The following is an 18639-nucleotide window of genomic DNA, read 5'->3' as shown; positions in this document are numbered from 1 at the left end:
AATCAAAAGTTGATAAACGATTGAAACATTAGTATAATTTCTATTAATAAATAGTTGTTATATCAATATATCCATACTGATTCCATCGACTTTTAAGTATGTTAGTGACTCAACATGTAAGTTTCAAACTGAAAGTTTTTCTGTCTGTTAATTATCAGTATTTTATAATCACCAATCACATTCAGATCAGTACATGAAAATATACTTGACCCACTATTTCATTATTTTTTCTTTTTTTGTGTTTGTGCATTTCATTTATACTTCATAAATTAATAGTATAACCTAATTTTAATGAGGCCAACATCCGAGACTTTTCTCTAGTGCACAACATTTCATAATTATCATACAAATTTATATTATAGCTGCATATCTCATAAGAGATGAAGACTAATGCAACTGCACCCATCTGTGTATCACTTTAATAATTTGTACAGGTGGTTCGTGTGCAAGATGACATTGAACAGTTGGAGAAGAGTTACTGAGGTTATTTAAACTTTGGTGCTGAAAGAACTAAGGCCATGAGGAGGTGAGTGCATTATTTCTGTCAGTTATGGTTCACTGGCTAGTTTCTATGCTTTGAAAAATCTTGCCACCTCTGTATGAGACTATTTCAGTAGATAATTCAGTTGATAATACCAAGAAAATGTCCTGTACATTTGATGGATTCATGCTCAGGTTTTTCCAGCCAAAGGGAGCATTTTCTACTGCATCAAGGAATCATTTGAAAAAGGGAGGATGGTTAGGTGAAAGTAAAAAGAGTAAAAGGGAAGGTGGTGATAGAGAGAAAGTTGGTGAAATAGAACATGAATGGGTTGAAAGATAACATGGTGAGAAATAGAGATTAATCCATCATCCAATTTATATTATGCATTTACTGAATAATGGAGCACTGAAAGTGTATTTTTAGTGTTTCTTGGAGAGAAGGAACAAAAATTTGAATGCTAGTTTATGGATTGTATCATATACATATGTAAAAAGAAAATAACTCCATTCCTGACATTTCACCAGTGATATAATTGGTATCCACTTGAAATCCCACCTACCACAAGAAACATTGAAAACACATACCACTCAGTTTGTTTATATAGCATCCCACACATTTCATTACACTGTGACCAATTATTGGTAATTAAGCATGGCCTGATACACAGTCATATTATATATGTAATATGATAAACAGAGGTATGCAGTCAAACAAAAATCCTATAAATGCAACAGTTATTTGCATTTTGTCAGATAGCAGCTGGCTAGCTAGTCAGCTAGAAGATGATTTTTCACCTATTAATTTATTTTTACTGTTTTGCTATTCATGCCATTATTGATACTTTTGTTTTTACCAAGCCCTTGATTGTACATGGTTTTATATATTGTTTTATATTATATGTGTGTGTAGATGTATGGACTGATTCAATGGACAAAAGGACTAATTGTGATTTTTGGATTACATATGAATAAATTTGTTCATTGAGAGAGTAAAAATAGAACTATTTGAGGGGGGGGGGGGGATAGATAGGTAGGTGTGTGTGAGATAGTTATATAGTTGAAGGATTAAATAGGAGAGATGGTGAGTTGTATTTAGTGGAGTAGTGTTCTCCCACAATGAATACTTGACTACTTAGAGGTGTCACATAATAAAAAAATAATTTAAAAAAGTCTCACTAATGCCAATTATTTTTGACTAACTAAAACTAGCCAATGCCCAGTACTACCCATACTTATTCATGATTCTGCTTCTGGCATTAGTGTCCATGAACTTCAATATTCCCTTGTGCCCATAACTACCCTTTCTTTTAAGGTTACACAGTGATCAGCACTCATATTTGTAAATTTAGGGACACAAAAACACACGTGTTGAACAGATTATTTTATTAATTACTAATAAAATAAAACTTGACGTTTCGACCCCTGTATCGAGGTCATCATCGGAAGAATACAGGAACCAAGCTACATGCTCATGTAGCTTGGTTCCTGTATACCAGTAAACTAAATCTATGTAGTTAATTAATCCTTTTCCCTAGCCTGACCTTTAGTGATAAAAAAATTTAAAAAAATTATAAATAAATAAATAAATACAACTACAATAAACTGCTAAAGTCCTCATGTATTAATATTCTTCTGGATAGTTCTGATTGTTATAATATGATTTCTTTCATTTGCTGTTGAATGTTACAAACACTTCACCAGGTTGTCTTCTTGTAGTGGGATTTTTCTATGGCTAGTTTAGGTTGTTATACAGGTTGTAGATGGGTCCTCCATATTCTTGAAATGGTTAGGCCATCATTTTTGTTGAGATTTGGGTTGTGTTTGAGCATTTCACATGACTCTTTAAATTTTCTCTCAAACCAGATATTGGTGCGGTGTAGGGACTTTGTATTTTTCCAATCAATTCTGTGGTATGCTTGGAGTGCGTGGTCAGAAAGGCCAGTTTTTCCAAAATGGAGGTATTTAATGTGTCGTTTGTGTTCAGCAAGACATTAAATACCTCCATTTTGGAAAAACCTGCCTTTCTGACCACACACTCCAAACATACCGCAGAATTGATTGGAAAAATATCCTGGTGAAGTGTTTGTAACATTCAACAGCAACTGAAAGAAATCATATTATAACAATCAGAACTATCCAGAAGAATATTAATACATGAGGACTTTAGCAGTTTATTGTAGTTGTATTTATTTATTTATAATTTTTTTTAATTTTTTTTATCACTACAGGTCAGGCTAGGGAAAAGGATTAATTAACTACATAGATTTAGTTTACCGGTATACAGGAACCAAGCACATGAGCATGTAGCTTGGTTCCTTATACACTTGTATTCTTCCGATGATGACCTCGATAGATTGAAACGTCAAGTTTTATTTTATTAGTAATTAATAAAATAATCTGTTCAACACGTGTGTTTTTGTGTCCCTAAATTTACAAATATGATAACTACCCTTGTATCTAGTAATGACTATCCCATTCAAATTCAAGACTTAAGAAACTACATTCAGCCTTTTTTGATCCTATCTGTTCTCACTTGCCTAAAAGGTGTGGGTGTGTGTGAAAACAGCTTATTGGCATTGGTCAGCCTTTTGTGTGTATTATTTTGCCCACCACCACTACCAACAGTTTTTGTCTTAATTGTGTATGTTCTTTTGACCAATTTGTCTGTATGCTGGATTAAAAAAAAAAAAACGAGTTTCTGAAAAATCAACAATAAAAGTTACCTCTGTATGAAATTTGCTAACTCGCCTTCAATTGAAAAAGTCCCGTTATTCTTCCAATTATGCTACTTGAGATGTTATAATTACAACAACAGATTGCGAATGGTATTGTATTTTCAGGAAAGATAGAACAGAATGGGAGAGGAATATATGATAGCTGATGGATTGCAGCCAAAGAAAGTGTATATCAAGATGATAGACATGTGAATGAGAGTTCATTTGATTCAGTCTGGTGCGAAATAGTGACCAATGCAACCAAATATACGGTTGGATGCTGCTGTTATAGGCCGGGGAGTACAGGGGGAGATATTGAATTCATGCATCAGCAAATTAGTGCAATGAGTTCAGGTTTAGTGATTATTATGGGGGATTTTAATTATGGTGATACAAACTGGAAGGAGGAAATATCATGTAACAAAAAAGGAAATGGAGTTCATACATCTTCTACGAGATAATTACTTGAAACAGCACATAACTGAAGGGACATGTGGTGTGTGAGTGTTGGATCTGGTTATTGGTTCAGAGGATATATGCATAAGTAAGGTGTCCTTGTTACCTCCAATTGGTGAAAGCGATCATGTGGTATTAACCTAGGAGGTTGCAAAATCTGTGGATTTTTCTGTTAAGAAAGGGTATATACGGAACTACAGGTTAGACAATTATAACAAGCTTTGGAGTGAGTTTGCAGCCATCCCATGGCAGAACATATTGCAGGGGAAAGATGTTAGCAGTGCATGGGATAAAATCAGCGGGTATCTGAGGAAAGCAATATCAGATTGTGTCCCCATGGTCAGGAAGTCAAACAAGGCAGGCGTTAGATGGATGAGCAGTAGTATCAAGCTTGACCTGCAAAAAAAGAAAACATTATGGAGAATTTACAAGGAGAAAGGCGATCGGTACACCCATGAGCAGTACAAGGCTCAAGCTAGGAAGGTTACCAGCATAGTAAGAAAAGCTAAATCAGATTATGAGAAGACCTTAGCCAAAGAGATCAAGGGCAATCCCAAAGAGTTCTTCCTCTATGTGGCAAGTAAACGGAAGAATGACTTCAGAAGGATAACTTTAGTGGGTGCTGATGGTATTGAGGTGACAAAATCAGATATAATAGTCGAGTTACTGAGTGATAACTTTTCAAAAGTCTATCACCCAAGTGAGGATATCTCTGTACTGTAGCAATAACTAATGGGAGAATTGAAGCTAAGAAATCAGAGGTATTTAATACATTGCAAAATTTAAATGCAAACACTGCTGTAGGCTTAGATGGAACATCAGCTCGGGTGTTGTGTGAATGTGCAAATGAATTGTCAACCCCTCTTACTTGGATATTTAATTTAAGTTTGAACTCTAGTATGGTCCCTAGGGAGTGGAAGTTAGGCAAAGTGGTTCCTTTGCATAAGGGTGGCTCTAAAACTGTGGTAGTTAATTACAGACCAATCACCATCTCAGGAGTAGTGGTAAAAGTATTGGAAAAGTTGGTTAAAGACAAAATTCAAGAATGGGTGGATCAGGATATGATACTCTATAGAGGCCAACATGGTTTTGTTAAAGGTAGATCCTTCTTTAGCAATCTATTAACTTTTTCATAATAGAATGACATCTGAGTTGGACAACAGAACTGGCTACAGTGGTACTTCTGGATTTTGCTAAGGGTTTTGACAGGATACCCCATGGAACACTATTATGCAAATTGGAGCAGATGTGAATGGATACTAAATTGGTGATATGGATAGGAGAATGGCTCAGGGAGAGATACCAGAAGGTGGTGTATGGAGGAACAGAGTCCGGGATGAGGCAGGTGACCAGTGGCGTGCCTCGGGACTCTGTGCTTGGGCCATTGTTGTTTAATTTGTATATAAATGATATAGGAAATGGCTTACAGGGAGAGATATTCAGTTGTTTGCTGATGATGCAAAGTTGGGTAGCACAATAAAAAATCAAGCTGATGTTGAAAGTTTGCAGGATGATTTAAATAAGCTGGTAGAATGGGCAAAAGGTAATGGATGTCAGTTCAATGTGGAAAAGTGTAAAGTCATGCATTTTGGGATTAAAAGATTACCAGCTGTGTACTACATTGATGGAACAGTACTCCAAGAGATTGATGAGGCTAGGGACTTAGGGGTGTTGGTAGATAGGGAGATGAAGTTCAGAGGACACATTGCTAAGGTGTCTAAGATTGCACATAGGATTACTTGGTTGTTGAGGAACACAATGACATCCAGAGATAAAGAGGTTATTATTCCCCTTTATAAAGCGTTGATACTTCCACATTTGGATTACTGTGCTCAGGTCTGGTCACCTGGATTCCTTGGAGATGAGGAGGCTGTGGAGAGGATTCAGAGAAGAGTGACTAAGTTGGTAAGTGATGTAAACAATGCTCCCTACATTGATAGATTGAGAGCTTGTGGATTGCAGAAGTTGGTTGATAGGCGGAGAAGAGGGGATATGATAGAAACATTTAAATTACTGAAAGGTTTTATAGGATTGATGCAGGGGAAATGTTTCAGCTGTGTGATAGTGATGGAAGAACAAGAGGTCATCCCTGGAAATTAAAGAAGAATGTGGTTAACAAGGGTGTCAGAACAAGGATTTTTGCCTGGAGGGTGGTGAATGAGTGGAATTCATTGCCTGACTTAGTTGTGAGCTCTGTCTGTAAATGAATTCAAGAAGAGATATGACAGATATTGTTTTGCTAGTTTGGGTGTCCCGTGATGAGTCTACTGACTCCATGGAGATATCCATAATAATAGTAATTATTATTATTATAATACTGCAACTTCCTTAGAATCTGAAGACTCATTTCAAGAGATTCACACTAACAGTTCATGCAGTGCATCATATTTCTTCTACTTATTCACCACTTTCACTCATTCCACTAGTTCACCATTTCAGTGTTGAATCCTTATTAAATGCACCTAACTTCCAAGGGTTAGCTTCCCTTTGTTCTCTTTTGTTCTATATTGGGATGCTGTGATATATTTGAGCATTTCTTCAACATCTGCTTTATAAAACTGTTTTAGTAACATATACATTTCTATCATATCCTTTCTTTTCTGCCTGTTAATTAAATTTTATAACCCAAAGACCTTTATTATTACCCCAAGACCTCATGGAGTCAGACTCATCTGCGAATCTATCTTTAATCTATCTTCATAGAGCACTCTACAAATTGGTCAGCATTTTGGCCCTCTTCAATACTTTCCTGTTCCCCAAGAAGCCCAGCAACCAAATCTTTGTGCAGTTATTTTGCTCAAAGGATGTATTTCTTCATTGTTTGAACTTTTTGCACACTTTTGCAATATGCCTTCTGAACTTCAAATTGCTATCCACAAATATTCAATCTCCAAGAGTGTTAAATTAAAAAAAATTTAAATGAAAAAAAAATTATCACTGAGTACAATTTCACTTGGCATTAAACAAAGTTATTTAAATAATATTAATATTGTATTATGGATTCAGGTTTATTTCTTTCATGTATTTTCCTTTACTATATGTTAAGAATGAAAATGATTATAACCTGTTATCAATCATTTTAATAGAAGAAACAGCTAGAACTTGGTGATAAAATGGATCTGGCTAGTTATTTGTTGAAACCAGTTCAAAGAATGGGAAAATATGCATTACTTCTCAAACAGCTACTCAAGGAGTGTCCTGAAAGGGAAGCTGAACATCAGGATCTCAAGGTAATTTTTAAATTTGCTATTATTTCATGATTGTGATAACCATTCACAAAATGTGCTTAAGTGCTGAACAGGCATAATTTAATTTTTTTTGTTTCTATGGAATTTATCAACACTTAGAGAGATAAATATAATTTTATTTATGTTTACATTAGATGTTTTATGAATCGCATGAGTAGTATTATGAAGCGTTAACAAAAATCGACATTGGTAACCACACAAAAAAAAAAAAAAAAAAAAATTATAATTGTGATATATGTACCTTATTTTATATATGTGACCTGCTGGTAATAAAATTTTTTTTAGCAACAGTTTCTGTGAATATTACAAAATATAGAAACATAAGAGAAAGACATGTTATAGGTAAATAAATTAGAGAATTCACTTACGATGAAATTAAATATTTATTAAAGCAAAATTTTCACTAGTTTCAAAATCATTCTCAATTTGAACAGTTTGAGACAAATAGAAGAATAACAGTTGAAAATTATAGCATGTATGTAATATTCAGTGTAAGAGAAAAATTCAATCAGTTATATTAGAATTCAAGGAAAAGGCATTGAAATTGCTATTAATTAATAAATTATTTAACAATCATGAGTATTAAGTAAGATAACTTCCCAAAACTGGAAATATTTGAGAGAAAAAAAATTTCTGTTTACATTAGGATGATGAATATTGGCTTCACAGTTTTCTTTATGCAATCTTTCTAATAAACATCCAAGGGAGTGGAAAGAGAGCAAAATAATTCCCTTGCATAAGAGAGGTTCTAAGACTGCAGTAGCAAATTATAGACCAATCAGTATCTCAGGTATGGTGGTAAAAGTACCGGAAAAATTGGTTGAAAAGAGGATTCAAAAATGGGTAGATAAAAATGATACTGTATGGCTTTGTTGAAGGGTCAGTCATGCCTTAGTAATTTACTATCTTTTTTATAATAGAGTAACATCAGAGTTGGATAAAGGAAATGGCTATATGCCGATTCTGCTGGATTTTGCCAAGACATTTGACATAATACCACATGGAGCTCTGGTATATAAATTAGAACAAATGGGGAAGGATATGACACTGGTTAAGTGATAAGAGGGTAGCTGCTGAATATGGAGAGCAGAATCGAGGTGAAAACAGGTGACTAGTGATGTGCCACATGGTTTAGTGTTATTACCATTGCTGTTTAATTTGTACATAAATGATATAGGAAATAGCTTGAAAGGAAATATTCAGTTGTTTACTGATGATGCAAAATTAGGTAGAATAATAGTTAATCAAGGTGAAGTGGAGAGTTTGTAGGATGATTTAAATGTCAGGATGGGCAAAAGTTAATGGATGTCAATAAATTAAAGATTTAATTCTGTATGCTAGTCAAGTAGATAATAGTTTAATATCTGACATTTCACTGACTGATATCTGTCAGCATTTTCAAAGGATACACTTCTTGTAGAGAGGCTTATATGCTGGTTAAACATGATAACTAATAATTAAGGAATTGACAGCGTACACTAGAAATATAAATTGAATAAACTTTAATATACACTTTCTGATATTTCGGCAAACGTCACATTGCCATCTTCTTGGGAACTTAATACAAAGACCAGTGCACAAATGAGAACCGAAGCTAGGAAGCTACCGTTTTCCTAAAGTCCTGATGGTGCCCCCCCCCCGGTGGGCTATATTGGTAGTTCTTGGCCTTTGGGCCTGAAGTTCTTCTGATAAATGTTTCCCAAATTTGGGGCAGTCTCATGCATCCAAATTTGTTGAGGTTTGGCATGTTCCTAAGGGCTGAGGCTGATTCCATGAATAGTCTTTCATATTTGAACTTGCTGCAGTGTATTACTGTGGCTTTCTTCCATCTTATTCTGTGGTGAGTATCCAGAGCGTGGTCTGCAAGCCCAGAGTGGCTGTACTGGTGAAATCGGATGTAATCCTTGTGTTCTGAGATTCTGATATTTGCTCTCCTGCCTGTTTGGCCAAAGTAGGACAATTTACAGCTGCAAGGGACCTGGTATACACCAGGTAGGTCTAGGGGAAGTGGTTGGTCTTTAGTGGAGTGGATAAGGGATGCCAATTTTCTATATGGTCTGTAACAAGTGGTCAAGTCATGTTTTTTTTAAGATTTTGTTGATTTTTTCCAAGGTGCCTCAGATGTAGGGAATGGTGATGGATTTAGAGTAATCTTTTTTGTGAAAGGGGGGGGGGTTGTGGATAACTGGTTTAAGTATTTTTTGGATTCTTTTGGGGGGGGGTAGCCATTGGCTGAGAAAGTGTCATGGATGTGATTTAGTTCAGTGGTTAGGGCTTGATCATTTGAACAGATTATTTTTGCCCTGTTGAATAGTGTCTTAATAACTCCATATTGTTGTGAGGGGGGGGGTGATGGGATTGTTGGTGAATGTATTTGTCTGTATGGGTGGGTTTTCTATAAACTGAGATATTTCCATCCGTAAGCAAGAATATTTATTCATATAATCAAAAATTAAATTAGCTTGATGTTTTTTTTTTTTTTTTTTTTCCCCACTAGAGGTCATGCCAGTGAGTAGTATGTGATCAAATCATTGTTTCTCTAGCTTACGGTTTGAAATGTAATGCAGCTTGTCTTGTATATTTATGCATGCTCCAGATGATGATCTTGATATGAAGATTGATACGTTGGGATAATAAAAAGAGTTATTCTAACATAGATGTAGAATTCATAATTTCAAAAATGAATTACTATGCTCAAGTCTTGTCTTCTGGGTTTTTTTGGGGGATGAGGAAGCGATGGAAAGGATTCAGAGTCAGGTGAGCAAGATGGTGAGTGGCCTGTAGAATGTTCCCTATGAGGATAGATTTGAAGATGTGTGGATTGCAGAAGTTGGTTGATAGGAGAAAAAGATGGGATATGATAGAAACATTTAAGTTGCTTAAAGGATTTTATAGGATAGATGCAGGGGAAATGTTTTGGCACTTGGCTAGAGGGACCATAACAAAGGGTCATCCCTGGAAGTTGAATAAAGATGTGGTTAGTAGGAATGTGAGGACTAGATTTTTTACTTGCAGAGTTGTGAATGAATGGAATGGATTGCTGGAGTCGGTTGTTGAGTGCTTTGTCTGTTAATGGGTTCAAGGAGGAGGTGATAGATTGTGTGGATAGATTGGGTCTTCCGCTATGAGTCTTTGGACTCCATGGAGGTGCCTGTATAATAATAATAATAATTCTCAAATGTAACATTATCATTATTATAGCTATGAAAATTCATAGCTAGTGCAGTTACCAGAACATGACTTTGTCTTCCCTTCAACTGAAAAAAATCTAGATCATGGAACCCTTTATAAACATTTTTCAACTTGAGATAAATTAGCCGGTCTCATGCGGAGGTTACAGGGTTTTCTTTCACCGAAGTAAACCAGCCAGAGAAAACACGCTTAACAGATATAACCTCCATGGTCTTAGTTGTGTTGGTTATAATTCCAACCAAACAAAATCTAAAGATGCTAGTGTTAGACTTGAGAAATATTAATTTTAATAAAGATAGATTTTATGAAATTTGTGTTTAAATATATAACATTTATTACAACATAAGCATAAAATGTATAATTATAAAAATAATTGCTGATTTGAATCTTTTAAAAATATTTTCAGGGAGCTGAGGAAATGGTCCGTTTCCAGCTTCGACATGGAAATGATCTATTGGCAATGGATGCACTTAGAGATTGTGATGTGAGTATTGAACTAAGATAAATAAAAATGTAGTAAACTCCAGTACAGAATATTCCATTATAAATTAACATAACATCATGCAGTTTGGTTATTATTTTCTAATTAATTGGAGAACAGTTAATTTATTTAAACAAGGATTATTATTTATTAATATATCTAGTTTTTCTCTCCATGTTTGGTGCAGTGGCTTGTTATGGCCAAGTAACTTGGCTTCTTTGTAACCTAATGCTTTGATAGGATGGTGAATTTTGTTTACGTAGTGTATTATGGATGTCAGTTGTGAATGTTTTTCTGGCCAGTTTACTTTTTGTGCAAGATGAAAAACCTTAGTGTCCAGGAACAAAAATGGTGTTTGTATTTTAGATAGAATTTAAATCCAGGTCTTTTCAAGCAGAGGGCATTGTCAAGCTCAATTGACCTGTGTGGCTTGAATATATATGAGGTCTAGTAGAAAAGTTGAGTTTTTTTTATCGCAACAATTGGCAGCACTGTCGAACCAGCAATGATGTCCTATGTTAGAGTGGTTCCAGCTCTCTCTCTCAGTACCAATTTCTCATCAGTAGGACAAACACCTGTTGAGTTATTGTGTTTTTAGTAAGTGTATGTCTGGTGTGTTCATCACAAAAATGGAGAAGCAAAATCTTGAAAAACATTGTACAATTAAATTTTGTGTTAAATTGTATGACAGTGCTACCAAAACAGTTGATAAAATTAAGCAGGCTTTGGAGGGGAAGAGAAAGCATTTAAAAAAAAAAAAAAAGATGAGCAACTTGCAGTGCAGACTCGCAACAAAAATGAACAACAACAACATCAAACAAGTATTGTGCTGCATCCATAAAGATCAATGTTTAACACTCCAAATAATCTAAGAAGAAGTGCATATTTACTGTTTCACAATTCACAAGATTTTGGCTGAATATTTGGAAATCATGAAAATACCCTGCCAGTTTGTGAGTAGTTAACCAAAAAAATAATTCCAGTGTTGGAACAGCCATCATAATGTTATAAAAATCACTCTCCATGGAAAGAACCTACTTCTCACTCCCCTGCTCACATCCTCCTTATACAGCTTCCATGGATAGCCTCTAGTTCTACTCTTGCCTCCCTCTACTCTATGAAATATCTTCTCCATGCATTAATCTAGTAACAACCCCTCACCAATTTATATGTCTCAATCATATCCCCCTCTTCTTCTATTCACAAGGTTCTATAAATTGCATTCCCTCAATCTCTCCTCATATCTTATATTCCATAAACCTGACACTAACTTAGTAAATCTTCTGTGGACCTTTTCAATGCATCCTCATCCCCCTGAAAACCAGGTGACCAAATCTATGCACAGTAGTCCATATGTGGTCTGATCAAAGCCTTATACAAGGGAACCATAACCACTAGCTTCTGTATGTCAGTGTCCTCATTATTTCCATAATATTTTAGGTTGTTCTTACAATTTTAGCAATGTGAACCCTAAACTACAAGTCTCTGTCCACCCACCATCACTCTAGGAGTGAGGGTGGACAGTGATCTCACCTCCACCTCCTTCAGAATTTCTCCATTAATTGTATACTCTGCATTCAGACTTTGCAATGTTAACATCATAGCTCCACTCATTGTCCTTTTGCATAGCCTATTCAGATCCTCCTGCAAGGCATCAATGTCTACTTCTCATGGTCCTTCCCAACTTTGTATCATCGGCAAACAGCTGCACATCTCCAGTTAAACCAGTCCCAATGCCATTACTGTGCAAGTTAAACGACCTTCTTCTTTTAGTATACCATTCCTCCATATACAATCTGACACTTACTAGACTGTTATCTAATCCCATCCGTTTCAGTTTAGCTACTAGCTTGTCATGTGACAGTCTATCAAAGGTCTTTGAAAAATTCAAGTATGCCACTCTATATTCCTATATCTCCTTTATTCACTTTCCCTTATTTCACTTATATCCTTTATTCACTCAATAAAGGAGATATGCCTATATCTTCTTTATTGAGTGAATTGTCATCTTGTTGTAACATGTAAGCAGATTGCTGAAACATGACCTCCCCCTAACAAATCCATTCTAACCATCTAATAAAAATTATATAGACACATACCTATTCTTCTCAAATACTAAAGTTCATTGACAATTTATAAAGCATAGCAAAGGCAGGAGATTCATTAAATGATTCTAGAGTTAACCAACTTTCATTAAGCCATTATCATAGGTTGCCATATTAGTTCATGAAATTTCTGCATAATTATAGCATCTGAAATCAACAATATGGTACTTTTAAAAAATGGAAATGCAGTGGTAAAAAGAAATTCAATAAACAGTCAGGTAGATCATATACATTGACATAAAGAGATAGGAGCATGCTGAAAATGTTGCAGCAATTGTAGCAAGTATGAAAATAAGAATATAATTTTTTTTTGTCAAGTGCAATATGTTAAAATGGGTTGTGCATTATTCCTTCTGTCATGATTGGTAACTTTTCTCAATCAAGAATGCATGAAATCCACATCTGTAGAAGTTTATACCACCACTAGGCTGTTGTGTACAAGCCAAACATTACTTAGATTACTTCTATAGGTCGAGCTTGACATGGAAGGTTGGAAGGTTGTTATTTATCAGTGTATAGTGTCCATCTGTTGTATGTAATAATGTAGTATAGTGTAATGAATCTTTTCCAATTATGAACTGGAATGCTGAAAATTATGTTAATGTACAAGACTGTATTATTCATGCTATGACATTTCTACTGAACTTACTAATTGAGTATTGATATGATAATAAGCAAATGAGCACATCACACTTAAAAGTAGTATGAATTTCAGAAATGAGAATATGGCCAGCACAAAATCATGACCTGAATCTGGTTGTGTCCACCTTTGAGAACAGTCAGGATATTAGGTGAAGTCAAGGCCAGTATATCCAAATTGCTGCAAGAACAGATGTCATTTTGATAAAGAATTGAACCAATTACTTGTTTCCATTAACATTTAGTGAAAAGTCTTCCCAAAGGAGCAAAGCATGTCAGTGCATAGCAGACAAAAAAATTTGTCTGCTATGCACTGACATGCACATGATATGACAACGCAGTCATTGAGGGAATGTGATCTTCAGAGTTTGAGGAATAGATGGAGGGAAGGAGATATGATAGACATACAAATTAGTAAGCAGTTATGGAAGTTTTTTCACTTGGCTATGCTACTAATTATATGTTTGGTTTTATCCTTTATCCTAGTGTAAGCAAACAAAGTTTGCACCTGAAGTACTTTCAGTACTGGGGCAACTCGTGGTAAAGGTGGTATAAGTTCTCATCATTTGCCTTAGTATCTCCCATAATGCAAAGCACATCTCCTTGCAGACATGTATAATGCTATGCATTAAGGGAAGGATCACTACCCAGACCGGTTTCTACCTTTATTGAGGTGTCATCAGTGGGTGCCAGATCCAGAGATTGTGATACTAAGGTGGAAGTAATGGAGAAGTCATTTGAGTTGCCCCAGTCCTGAAAGTACTTCAGGTGCAAACTTTGTTTGCTTACACTTTGGATAAAGGATAAAATCAAATATATAATTAGTAGCATAGCCAAGTGAAAAAGTTTCAATAAACTTATCTCTAATCCAGAGAATTTTAATAATAAGGTGAGGCACCTTTTCGCAACTCGTATAGATAAATATGACTTCTCCATTACTTCCACCTTAGTATCACCACCTCTGGGTTTGGCTCCCACTGATGAGACCTCAATAAAGGTCAAAACCGGTCTGGGTAGTGACCCTTCCCTTAATACATGGACATTATACATGTCTGCAAGGAGATGTGCTTTGCATTATGGGAGATACTAAGGCAAATGATTAGAACTTATACCACCTTTACCACAAGTTGCCCCAGTACTGAAAGTACTTCAGGTGCAAACTTTGTTTGCTTACATTTGGATAAAGGATAAAACCAAATATATAATTAGTAAGCAGTTATCTTACACTATAGACACAATTGGAGCTTTGCAGCTAGTGGAGACAAAACTCATGGTCATCCCTGGAAACTAAGGAGTGGTCATGAAGCATGTGAAGTTCAGATCCTTATGGCACGTGGTGAGAATGAAATGAAAACAGGAAAGGCTTTGCCTAGTTAACACAGCATTGCCTGGTTACATAAAGCCTTTCCTGTTTTCATTATAGAACCAATGCAAAGTCAACTACAACAGCCTCGTCAGCATTGTTGTTGATCCACATGAATTACAGAAATACTATGCTGACACAATGTTATTGATTTTGCCTTCATAACCATGCTGGTCACCTTTCTTGCCTGACCCTTGTACTGTTGTACTTTATTTGTATTGCCCTGTATATGTACTGTTATATCTTAAAAGTAAACTTCTAAAAAATGGATGCAATCTGAAAACTATGAATAACATTTTAAATTGACCATCACATATTCTAGTGCACATCAAGACAACTTTGAAGGTGCACTTCCAAGATTTGGTCAGCATACAAGGATGGTCTGAAACGTTCTTGCCCTGGACCATAGATGGCAACACTATCGGCAAGAGAAGATTTTTTTCCAAGTTGGTACATCTGTCATAAGCATCCATGTGAAATTGCAAGTCATTCTATCAAGTAGTTTGTTTTATACACTGTCTGAAGCAAAAGTGTTGTCTGTATCCCTTGAAATGGATAAAATTGAGTATCATGTGGTTATAAAATTCTTTCTAAAAGAAGGTTTAACGGCAAAAGAAATTCATTCGAAGTATATGAAAGTTTATGGGCACTCTTCTCCTTCGTTTTTGACAATTAAGAAATGGACTGCCGAGATTAAATGTGCTGTGCCAGCCTTGAAGATGATCCACATGAAGGACATCCAAAAAGTGTAACAAAAAGTGCACCAGAAATCATTGATCAAGTGCACAATATGCTATTGGATGACCGGCGAGTCAAAGTGCATGAAATTGCTGAGATTATGGGCATTTCAAAAGAACGTGTGGGATATATTTTGCATGAAGAATTGCAAGTGAAAAAAGCTTTGCACAAGATGCATGCCATGCTTGCTCACAGCAGATCAAAAACGCACTCGCATGAAAATCTCTGAACAGTGCTTGGAGCGTTTTAACAAGAATAAAAATGATTTTGTGCATCAATTTATTACTATGGATGAGATTTGGATTCACCATTACACACCAGAATCCAAACAGCAGTCAAAACTGCGGACAGAAGCCAGTTATTCAGCACCAAAGAAGACAAAGTCTGTTCCATCAGCAGGGAAGGTCATGGCATCGGTGTTTTGGGATGCTAAAAGCATTTTGTTTATTAATTATCTTGAAAAGGGTAAAACAATAACCAGTGAATATTATTCTGATCTTTTAACCAGACTAGATGAAAAAATTCGTGAGAAAAGAACAGTTTGCAGAAGAAAAAAATCATTTTTCATCAGAACAATGCACCTGTCCTTTGTGGGCGGGTGCATTGGCAATGGGAAAATTAAGGGATCTGCACTATGAATTGCTGGAACATCCACCCTTTTCCCCAGATTTGGCTCCCTCTGACTTCTGTCTCTTCCCAAAACTAAAAATCTTTCTTGCTGGTCAGTGTTTTTCTTTGAATCAAGAGGTGATTGCAGCTGTAGAGCGGTATTTTGCAGAACTTACTGAGAATCACTACAGGAACAGGATAATGGTGCTGGAATAAATGTATCAGTCCTAAGGGAGATTATGTTGAAAAATAAAATAATTTTGAAATTATAAATTCATTTTTTCATTGTTAGGCCGAGAACTTTTCAGACCACCCTCGTATGTGAAAGAGATATTGAATCATGAGAGAAATTACATAGCACATCGCAACAATGCGCCATGCAGCTGACATCTCAGTACTGACTATCTGCTTTATGTTCATTTGATGTATGACAATTATTAATTTAGAAATCTCTGTTAATACTTTTTTTATTCTTTCCTATTTAATATTCAGTCTGAAGATATACACAACAAATTAGAGTGCCAAGAAATTATATTCTTGGTTTTTCTTTATCCAATAATATAATTTCTTGGCATCTTTAATTTATAGAATAACCAAGTGAAGAAACTTTCAACATGTACACAACAAGATATATGAAACTAATAAATAAATGAACATTATTCTTTCTAATAAGTTGTATGTGGTGCTCACTATACAAAATAAGCATAGGTATTTCAAGCTATGGAAACCTCAACGCATCAATAACAGATGAGTGTTTGAGGAAAATTAGGAGAGTAAACATTTTGCATTATTGATAAAAACCATATTAAAATGAAGATATTAGAAAAGAGCATAGCTTATTTATTCAAAAAATGCATAAGTAGCTAAATATTTTGGACTCATATTTTTTGATAGTGGAGGTTTTTCCTTCAGTAATCAAGTATAGTTTCACATAACTTTGTATTTAAAAAAAAAGTATTCATCCATTATATTTGGTGAGAGTCTACCAGTTTTATGTTCTCTGATTGTTTGGCAGAGATGTTAATGAGCTGAAAATGAGTATCATCATATTGCATGGAGTATTTGTGTTGTTCTGTACATACATGCAAGCAGAATATATTAAATAATTCCCTGTTCTATTCCTATCTAACAAGTTATCATAAGAAGCTGTGAACTTTAATATAATTCTGCTTAGTGAGTTCAAGAGGAACAATTATATTGGTGATACATTGGTATATTATCCTGTCACTAAGTAGTAGTCCCCCCCCCCCCCCCCCCCCCCACACACACTCTCTTGTTATGGAGATTCTTCAGTTCCAGTGCAGTGTTAGTTGAACATTGATATCTTCAGAAAATTATATTTCCTGATATGTATAAAAGAGAATTATTATTTTATTTATTTATTCATTTATTTTGTGAAAATGCAATGTTATTTATTTTGTTGTTGCTGTTTTTTAGGTAAATGTGAAGGAGCAGGGTAGATTAATGAGACAAGATGAATTCCTTGTATGGCAGGGCAGATCACGAAAGTCTTTGAGGCATGTCTTCTTATTTGAAGACCTTATACTCTTCAGCAAAGCTCGTCGTGATCCCGATCACAAAGGTCATGAAATATATCAATATAAGCATAGCATTAAGGTAAGCATATTTGAAAGCATAAAAATTAAATAAAGATTCTGTAATACTGTATAGTTTGTCCTTTTATATATATATATTGTGAAAAGAGTTGAATGACTTAAACCGAGAGTTAGGTAAAAGGGGGTTTAATAGTAAAACACAACTAGTTTCGTTGTGTTTTACTATTAAAACGTCACGTGAATGCCAGTACATGATTACAGCTGAATAACTATCTGGGAGGTTGTAGCTCAAGTTATTATTTAGAGGTTCAGTGTTGAGGATGATTTCCCTAGATTCTACGATTTTTCTCTCTAATTTATCATGGCAATGAAAGATGTTAGTAGATCTGTCCCAGCGGACTGTATGACTTGGGGTTTCATCATTAGGATTAGCAGAGAAAAGGATATGGCTTGATAAGGCACTGGCTCGCTGTCTATTGTAAGCAAGTCCCTCATGTGTTCCTCCATGTGTAATTCAATAGATTTGTCTGTCTGGCCAAAATAAGGAATATCACAATCACACCAAATTTTGTACACACCAGGAAATTTAAGATGATGACGACATGATTTTGGGTGGCTTATTAAGGAGCGGATTTTTGGAAGTGGAGTGAACAAAGTTCTGATATTGTATTTTTTTAGAACCTTGGCTAATTTTTATGAAACTGAACTTATGTAAGGAATAGATATATTGCCTTTAAATGTATTTACTTCTTCTGTGTGATGACTAGGAGGATTAAGATGGAATTTTTCAATAATTCTTTTAGAATAACCATTAAGTACTTTTGATAATATCCATAAAGTAGTTTTGAGATAGTTGATTTCTTTTTGAAGTTCATTTGGGTCATCAAGAAGAGAGCAAGCTCTATGTCCCAAGGTAGAAATTATTCCAAGTTTTTGTGATGGGACCGACTATGAAGATATCTGTTGGTATGTGTAGGCTTTCTATACATTGAAATTTTAAGTTTACCAGAAGACCAGGTCAGTTTCACATCTAGGAAACGCAGGGAACTATCAGT

The 18639-nt window shown here is 35.2% G+C and overlaps 1 protein-coding gene across 4 annotated transcripts in view; it reads left to right on the top strand.

Annotated features, from left to right (window-relative positions):
* Positions 1–18639, top strand: part of LOC150110187 (puratrophin-1-like) — an 877727-nt gene that overhangs the window by 821837 nt on the left and 37251 nt on the right. For all 4 annotated transcript variants that reach the window (XM_090398282.1, XM_090398290.1, XM_090398300.1 and 1 more), the window contains 3 exons: positions 6740–6883; positions 10500–10577; positions 17466–17645. In XM_090398282.1, the coding sequence (XP_090254408.1) occupies positions 6740–6883; positions 10500–10577; positions 17466–17645 (402 nt within the window). The remainder of the gene's footprint in view (positions 1–6739; positions 6884–10499; positions 10578–17465; positions 17646–18639) is intronic.

Source organism: Typopeltis vanoorti, chromosome 1, assembly GCF_054136105.1.
Source record: "Typopeltis vanoorti isolate ZY-2024b chromosome 1, IOZ_Tvanoo_1.0, whole genome shotgun sequence".
NCBI lineage: Eukaryota > Metazoa > Arthropoda > Arachnida > Uropygi > Thelyphonidae > Typopeltis > Typopeltis vanoorti.
Note: the sequence above shows the minus strand (reverse complement) of the source record. Positions and strands in the feature narration are given on the sequence as shown.